This window comes from Eleutherodactylus coqui, chromosome 4 (assembly GCF_035609145.1).
Source record: "Eleutherodactylus coqui strain aEleCoq1 chromosome 4, aEleCoq1.hap1, whole genome shotgun sequence".
Lineage (NCBI taxonomy): Eukaryota > Metazoa > Chordata > Amphibia > Anura > Eleutherodactylidae > Eleutherodactylus > Eleutherodactylus coqui.
The window spans coordinates 280946516-280955599 of NC_089840.1; the positions used below are offsets into that span (position 1 = coordinate 280946516).

At 41.5% G+C, this 9084-nt stretch overlaps 1 protein-coding gene across 1 annotated transcript; it reads right to left on the reverse strand.

The window, feature by feature from the left end:
* Positions 1 to 2009: 2009 nt before the first annotated feature.
* Positions 2010 to 2583, reverse strand: LOC136626729 (zinc finger protein 773-like). The gene is made up of 4 exons (XM_066601735.1): positions 2572 to 2583; positions 2337 to 2477; positions 2187 to 2292; positions 2010 to 2089 (listed from the first exon to the last, which is right to left on the reverse strand). The coding sequence occupies exons 1-4, from the start codon at positions 2581 to 2583 to the stop codon at positions 2010 to 2012; spliced, it is 339 nt and encodes a 112-aa protein (XP_066457832.1).
* Positions 2584 to 9084: the final 6501 nt, after the last annotated feature.

The window sequence follows — 9084 nt, forward strand, 5'->3', positions numbered from 1 at the left end:
TGTCCCACACTGGACAGGAGAAGAGAGTAGAAGGGACGATACCAATTGATCCCGCCTCAGTCCTCAATCACCCTAGCAGTATTGCAACCTTGAAGTCGTTAGAATACAGGCTGATATGTACCCAGCTTTACTAGGCTCCTGCACGCATGCCAAGTGAAGGCTCAAATCATCCACCTGATCCGTTATAACGCACTCCAGAGCTCTACAATACGCATAGAAATAAAACACTGCCACTACTAGTTTGTCAACGGTGCACTGGAACTCGATTTATGAATTATTAATACAATCTTTGGAGAATATGGTTCGTTTTTAAACCTGACAGGGCTTGAACTGATAAATTCTAGATTTATTCTAGAAAAGATCTAGTAGTGCCAAAATATATAGTATGTATAAAGATATACCAAAAGGTTGTTACATGGGGAGAATAAGGACATACAGGCAATAAACACTCAGCAGTATTTTAAAAATAAACAGGATTAAAATAAAAGAAAGTTACCAGATTTTGGGATACACGGCCCAAAGGGATCCAGAACAGAGGGACGCCCATATACCGAAGTATAGCTCCATGGATTGACTGGTTAGAACTATGGGGTCCCCCAATATACACCTTCTCCCCACCCCTCTGAGGTCATACAGAGAAGGGAGGGTCGGATTTGTAGGAACTCAAAAATTGTAATTCCCTAGTGTCAGTCATATCTCGGTGGGAGGGTCTCTAATCATGAAGATATACTGCCATATTTCTTGTCATGATTTTATCTATGCATGAATATCAAGCATGAGGCAGAAATCATAACCAGGTATGGGTTTACGTAGCTTGAGGGGAATTCCTGAGCTTGGGGTGAGGTAATACAACTATCTCTCTAAAGGCAACAACCACCAGTCTGGGGAGAGCAAATCAGCATCTACCTGTCAAAAGGCCACTTGTATTGACATTGGGACACTTTCTTAATCTCTTTATATGACAGAGCGCTAGTGAAAATTGTGAAATATGAAAGGCATTTACCAAGTATGTGCATCACAGAAATCTAAGCATTCTCTATCTGGTACAGAACATATTTAATCAGAGTAAAAAAAAGTAGACCGATAAATTTAAAAAAGTTTTTAATAATCCCGGCGATCAGCTGCAAATTGTCACACTAACAAGACAGACGTACCCAGGAAGACATGGTTCTTCTTAGAAGCTTTTGAGTATGCCACATGAGAGCCTTACAGGAATTTGGTAGTAGATTTAAGAGAAGACACAACAGAGGAACTCCTCTTAAGCACAGGGTTGTTTCCACCAGCTTTAGCGGCGGTGTACATTCAAAAGAAAACTGCCTCTTAGAAGTGAGTTAATCATCCTACTAACTATTGTAAACTCTGCACATTGTGCTGACAAGATGTCTGAGGGATTACACTGCAATTGGGGCCTCTTAAAAAGCTGATAAAAGCAACACCTACAGTCAGAAAGTCTACTTTGTGCAACGCAAGCAGTGCTTTAATCATAGCCATAGAGGAAATTGCTTTAAGTAAATGGGCGAATACCTCTAAACAGCCTGGGTGATAAAACCCTGGCAATAAAAAAAAAAGCGGATATTGAATCAGAAGAGGGGGGGGGGATTTACAGGTTCACTCTTAGGCTTTGCGATTCCAATAATGAGACTGTGCTTGAGCACACTGGCCCAGAGAACAGCTGATCACTAGGGGCCCCAGTGATAGACTCCACAGATCTATTATTCATGACTGATCTTGAGAATGAACCATCAATAGTTGACAACTGGACAATCCCTTTAAATCTCAACTAAATTCAGCTACAAATCTGTAATCCAGGAAAAAACAAAGAGAAACCAAAAAGTTTGGCTCAGTAGATAGGGAGTAATAGGCGCCGGCCAGGATAAGGACAAAATAAAACATATGTGAGTGGGTTCTTATACATTACGTTCGAAAGACTTCAATGGAAAGAGGATCATGGGATGGATGTTTAAAGGGCAGAATTCCATCAGAAATTGATGGGCGGAGTCATTTTTTCTTCAATATTTCCAACAATCTGAACATAAATGCCGGTTTTCCCCTGTGTGAGTTCTCTTATAGTTTACAAGATCTGATTTGTCTTAAAAATATTGACAACAGTCATAATATAAAAATGTTGTCTCCCCTGTGTGAATTCTCTGATGTTTAACAAGATCCCCTTTATGGGGATTTCTCACATTCAGAACATGAAAATGGCTTGTCCCCCATGTGAATTCTCTGATGTGCAACAAGAAGTATTTTCCACATTCTGAACATGAAAATGGCCACTCTCCTGTGTGTTTTCTGATGTGCAACAAGATGTGATTTGTTCAAAAAAGAATTTCTACATTCTGAAATGACTTCTTCCCTGTGTGAATTCTTTGATGTGTAAGAAGAGTTGTATTACTTGTAAAACATTTCCCACATTCTGAACATGAAAATGACTTCTCTCCTGTGTGAATTCTCTGATGTCTAACAAGATCTAATTTCTGGGTAAACGATTTCCCAAATTCTGAACATTAAAATGACTTCTCTCCTGCGTGAATTCTCTGATGTCTAACAAGATGTGATTTTGTGGTAAACCATTTCCCACATTCTGAACATGAAAATGGCTTCTCTCCTGTGTGAGTTCTCTGATGTCTAACAAGACCTGATTTCTGGGTAAAACATTTCCCACATTCTGAACATGAAAATGACTTCTCTCCTGTGTGAATTCTTTGATGATCAACAAGACCTGTTTATGTAGTAAAACATTTCCCACATTCTGAACATGAAAATGGCTTCTCTCCTGTGTGAATTCTCTGATGTCTAACAAGATCTAATTTCTGGGTAAAACATTTCCCGCAGACAGAACACGAAAATCGCCTCTCACCAGTGTGAATTTTCAGATGTACAACAAGGGATGATTTCTGGGTAAAACATTTCCCACATTCTGAACATGAAAATGATTTCTCTCCTGTGTGAATTCTCTGATGTCTAACAAGACCTAATTTCTGGGTAAAACATTTCCCACATTCAAAACATGAAAATGGCTTCTCTCCTGTGTGAATTCTCTGATGATAAACAAGACCTGATTTCTGGGTGAAACATTTCCCACATTCTGAACATGAAAATTTCCTCTCCCCAGTGTGAATTCTTTGATGATCAACAAGATATGATTTCTGGATAAAGCATTTCCCACAGACAGAACATGAAAATGGCTTCTCTCCTGTGTGAATTCTCTGATGATCAACAAGATGTGGTTTCATGGTAAAACATTTCCCACATTCTGAACATGAAAATGACTTCTTCCCTGAGACAACAGTTCCTTCTTTAACATCTCTTCTGTAAATGTTATGTTGCTTAGTAGTCTGTGATGAATTAGAAGATGGAACCTCTATAAAAGGATCAGATGACAGATGTTTGCTGGGAAGGGCTGAGGGTACATCTGGGATAATGGCAGGCTCTTCGTGTGTATCTTGTATGTTACCATCATCTTCCATTGTAAAACCTGAAGATATCAAATGTTCCTCTAAGCTCCTGATGTCGTCATCTGCGAAGAATAAAACAGATTTTAACATTACAATTATATCAATATTTTATAAAAATTTCTATATAAAATATTCATACAAATTGTGAAAAAGACAAGTTACAAAAACCCCGTGCTCTTTTATGTATGAGGAAAATGAAAAGAGAAAAAAATGGCCCCAGCGCTCGCTGGAGAAAAATATTCCAAATGTATATGGAAATAACTAGTTTATTTTGCAACGCGTTTCAGCCACTAAACGTGGCCTTTTTCAAGCATCAATGCTGATTTTATTGGGTCCCCTTCCTGGGGTACTCAAGGAACCCTGCAGCTCTCCCAATCTGTGGATGTGGAGGAAGTATTTTCATCTAATATCTTAAGGCGATCTTGGACCGAGAGGTGCTGGCAGGGCCTGTCTTGGACTAAGACCCTGCACAGTACCGGGTAAGTCCCCATCAAATTTTTTTTAATCTCACTATACATGACCGCAGGAGCGCTACGCTGACCTCTGTATATTTCCTTTTATGTATGAGGTTTTACTTACTTGAATAAGGGGTTTACAGAGATTAGCGAACCTCCTCAAGAATCCAGGTTAGCCTCTAAATTATCACCCGTTCCTCCAGGTTTCTTTTGGAGAGTCGGTACCTTCTGGTGTTTATTCCATTAGCGTAGGACAATAGATACAATACAGGAGATGCAACGCGAGTCGGAGGGCTTACTGACTAATCTGCCACCTTTCATGAGCATATGACACAGAGACATGATAAAAGTATCAGGTACTTCTTAGAACTGGGGCGACCGGAAGTGTGTACGTGCGTGCATCCAGAAGAAAGTAGCTGCTGAGCTATATCCCGGTACACGCCTAACCGGAAGCAGAGGTAAATTTCTAGACGCAATTTTGTACGCTTGCTCGTCTTGCACATGCTCTTTATACAGATTAAGTATACTTAATAACAAACGAGTGCCACATTTTATATTATTTCTCCAGAACCCCCATACTTTTATTTTTTACACACAAATCTCCAAAATTTTAACCCCTTAGTGACGGCCCCATCGGGATTCTACGTCCTCACTAAGTGGGCTTTAATCCTAGAGGACGTAGAAACATGCGTCCTCTTAGGATTAATACCCTCTCAGCTGAGGACGTGTCAGCTTCATGCTGTCAGTGCCCGCAGGTAGCCGACAGCATGGAGCTGTCATCTTGGGCTGCGGGCAGTCCCCCCCGGCAATGCAATCGGCGCTATCCAATGTATACCCATCCCAACCAGCCCCCGTAATTACCCCTGTCTTCGGAAATACCACACAGTTCACATTATTACTTTTATCTAAGATTTGGGGAACGCCAAAAAGGGTGCGGACGGGGGGGAATCTTTTAACGTGTCAATTTTTATTCTGTACAAGTGAGCAGTGGGGCCTGGAATTTATTCAGTTGTGCCCTGCAATCCAACGGGTGTTCCTTCCATTATAGGCCTTGCCATGTGTCCTGTAAGTAGATTAGGGCCACAATGGGTATGTTTCTGAACACGGGACAAATGGGGGGATCCATTTTGGGGTTAAAGTCTTCATTCCTGTGTACACTGTACAAAAAAAAAGTTTTTAAATTGACACAATTGCCAAAAAAAATGAAAATCATAATTTTTTCCTTCTGCTTTGCTTAGATTCATTCAAATGCTGTGGGGTCAAAATTCGTTAAGGGGTCTAGTTTTCAAAATGAGGTCATTTGTGGGGGTTCTCTATCGTTTTGGCCACTCAATGACTCTACAAGTGGGTAATCCAATGGGTGCTCCTTCCATTATAGGCCTAGCAATGTTTCCTTTAAGTAGATTAGGACCACAATGGGTATATTTCTGAACACGGGAGAAACAGGGGTATCCATTTTGGGGTGCAAGTCTTCATTCATGTATGTGCTGTACAAAAAAGTTGTTTTTAAACTGACAGAATTGCCAAAAAAATAAAAATCACAATTTTTTCCTTTTGCTTTGTTTGAATTCATTAAAAAACTGTGGCATCAAAATTGGCAGTACACCCCTAGATAAATTTGTTAATGGGTCTAGTTTTTAAAATGGGGTCATTTGTGGGGGTTCTATATGGTTTTGGCCACTGAAGAGCTCTACAAGAGAGGTATGGGGCCTAAAACGCTTTCAAGCAAAATTTATGTTCTGAAAGACACTGACTACTCCTTCCATTTTGGGCCCCGTTGTGCATCCAGATATAAGATTAGGGCCACAATGAGTATATTTCTGAAGACGGGAGAAACAGGAGTATCCATTTTGGGGTGTCAATCCTCATTTTAATGTGCACTATAGGAAAACAATGTCTTTAAAATGACATATTTGCAAAAATATGAAATTTTATTTTTTCTTCTCTAAATTTAATTAATTTCTGAAAAAAAAAAACCGTGGGGTCAAAATACACACAACCCCCCTAAGTGGATACATTAAGGGGTGTAGTTTTTAAAATGGGGTCTTTTAGGAGGGTATCTATCATTGTGACACCTATGAGCCTTTGCAAACTCGGCTTGCTGTAAGAAAACAAAGTGTTCCTCAAAATGCTGAAAATTAATGTTAAATTTGTACGTCATCTAAATGGTTAAAAAAAACACGAAAGTTTTTCAAATGTGCATTCAGAATAAAGTAAACAGATGGAAATATATATCCTATCAAAAAATTGTACAGTATGTTTGCACATATTACAATTGAAAATGTGAAAAAAATGATAATTTTTTAATTTTTTTCCCCAGTATTGGTACTTTTAATAAACATACACGAATTAAATCGGTCTATTTTTGCAACGTAGATGAAGTACAACATGTGGCGAAAAAACAATGTCAGAATCACTTGGATACGCAAAACCTTCACGGAGTTATGCTATGTTGAACGACATGTCAGATTTCCAAAATCTGGCTCCGTCACTAAGGCGCAAACAGGCTTCGTCACTAAGGGGTTAATGAACAATCTAATGTATAAAAGAAGTGTTTTAAAGAGAAGGGGCACCCAGGGGTGCTGGTGAGTTCAGCGATGCTAAGAGCGCAACAACAAGACCAGTTAGAGAATCCACAACAGAAACCTGAGAAAACTGAGGAGCAGAACTCCAAAACATTGTTCTGAATCCACATTAATACTCAACATCCTCACCTGAGGAACATCCTATCGAAACATTGGGGGATCCTACAAGGTGACCCCTTTCTATCTGACAATATCCCCAGTCGACCTCAAGTGGTACTCGAAGAAATAAAACTGAAAAATATACTGGCACCCTCTCACCAACCCAAATGGAAGATCCTAACTCATATTCCAGGTACATCCATGTGTTTGCGGAGGGGGGGAGTGAGGGGCATATACGACGCTTTTGGATGTGGCAAATAAAATTGTAAATGCTGCCAGAATATTTGCCACAGCAGGAAGGAGATATTTATACAAGATGTGAATAAGAGTTATATTCTACAATATCTTTTAAACTATGGATGGGGTCTGGCTGAGGAAAAAATCCAAGGCAGCGTGTTTAGAGAAGTTCCAACAATATCCGTTTCTAGCTTAATCCATTGTTTAGACTTCCCGTGGAAGTGCCAGTCGAACGATCTAAGAAGGATAGAGGCTTAAAGGGGTTGTCTCACGCCGAAACGTTTTTTTTTTTTATTCAATAGGCCCCCCGTTCGGCGCGAGACAAACCCGATGCATGTGTTAAAAAAAAAACAAACGGGTAGTACTTACCCGAATCCCCGCGCTGCGGCGACTTCTTCCTTCTTCTTACTTACCTTAGTAAGATGGCCGCCGGGATCTTTACTCTGCAGTCCATTGCCGATTCCAGCCTCCTGATTGGCTGGAATCGGCACACGTGACGGGGCGGAGCTACGAGGAGCCGCTCTCCGGCACGAGCGCCCCCATTCAGAAGAGAGAAGACCGCACAGCGCAAGTGCGTCTAAAATCGCCAGAAGAGGCGATTTTAGACGGATCCATTGAGACGGGGACGCCAGCAACGGAACAGGTAAGTGAATAACTTCTGTATGGCTCATATTAATGCACAATATACATTACAAAGTGCATTAATATGGCCATACAGAAGTGCATAACCCCACATGCTTTCATGAGACAACCCCTTTAAGGCCAGAAAGCCCCGCCCCTCCTGTGGGTTTAGGTTTTCAGAGGGTTCGGTAGCTGATGTGTAAAAGCAGATTGTAGGCATTTAAAAAAAATTCACGGGGGGCTGAATAGGCAGAGTCTGGAATAAGTACAACAAGCGAGGGGCGACGTCCATCCTTAGCACATTTATTCCACCAAAACGGGAGATATTTTTTGTCGTAGTTATTCAAGCTCAGATATGTAAAAATATTAAATAGTTAAAGGGGTTTTCCCATTAACTGCAGGTACAATAATTTGTGGAGCGCCTAGTCTACTGATAACATCCTAATGGGACAATTACTTTACCCAATAAACTTACTTTTTTACTTCCACATTGTAGGACGTGTTCTGCGCTGATTCCCTCCCATGCGGTGATGGTAATTTCCTACCTCCAGGGGGCGCTCATACAGCTTGTAAGATTACAGAGCGCAGGAGCCAAACGAGCCGTGGATAAGAGCTGCTGACGCCTCCTGCTGTAAACTGCCCTGTACTGCGCTGCAACTACAGTCTGCTGATCATGTGCTGCTGACCGGGGAATAAAGACGCCTTTATAAGCCCGGCACCGCCATTATCAGTGGGCACACATATGTTTGTAGCCATTCACTAACCCAGCTGACCGTTACTTATACCAAGATGTGGGAAGTTCCTACTGAGCATGCCCAGTCCTTCTGGTTCCAGCAGCAGAGGAGAGGGACATGATAATAATACTTGCACATGTGCGGAGGCAGCACTGGGGATGGGGGTCCAGGTCTGATAGAGTGATTGCATGTTGCAGAGACCCTGACATAGTGCATGGGGTATCAGCTGGGGACAGATGGAAGGAGCAGCTGAATGGAGAATGAGGATGGCTTCTCCTTACACGGCGCCTGTGGCTCTACCCAAACATTAAGGGGAAATAACATAACAGCTTGTATAGCTTATTGCTGTATATTCCACGATTATTACAGAACTCCTGACTGATTTGTGCTCGTTGCAGCCTGCAGGCACACGGCGAAGGACCGTCCTGAACTCACTATCCACAGTGTCAGGACTAGGATCTGCTCCTTTCTGCAAGGAGGAACAGGAGAAGTAGTGCCAGAACCCTACAGAATGACCCTCAGCAGACCATAAAATAATAATCTTTATTTGTATAGCGCCAACTTGTTCTGCAGCGCTTTCAAGCACAGGAGAAAACCGACAATACAACTAATTACATGTTTTTCTACAATCAATTTGAAACAAACGAGGTGGAGGCGATATAGGCAGTACAGGAATTACATGAGTAAATCAGTTATTAGGAAGCAAACGGGTGGATCGGTAGGGAGGTGCCGGGGTAGAGGTCATATGCAGGGTGGAAGGTGTGGGAAGCTGTAGGGAGGGGCAGGGGGACTAGGTCAGGAGATTTAGTATGCCTTCCTGAAGAGGTGCGTTTTTAAGTCGAGTCTGAAATTTTGTGCATTGTGGATTGTCCAGATGCCTTGGGGTAGAGCTTTC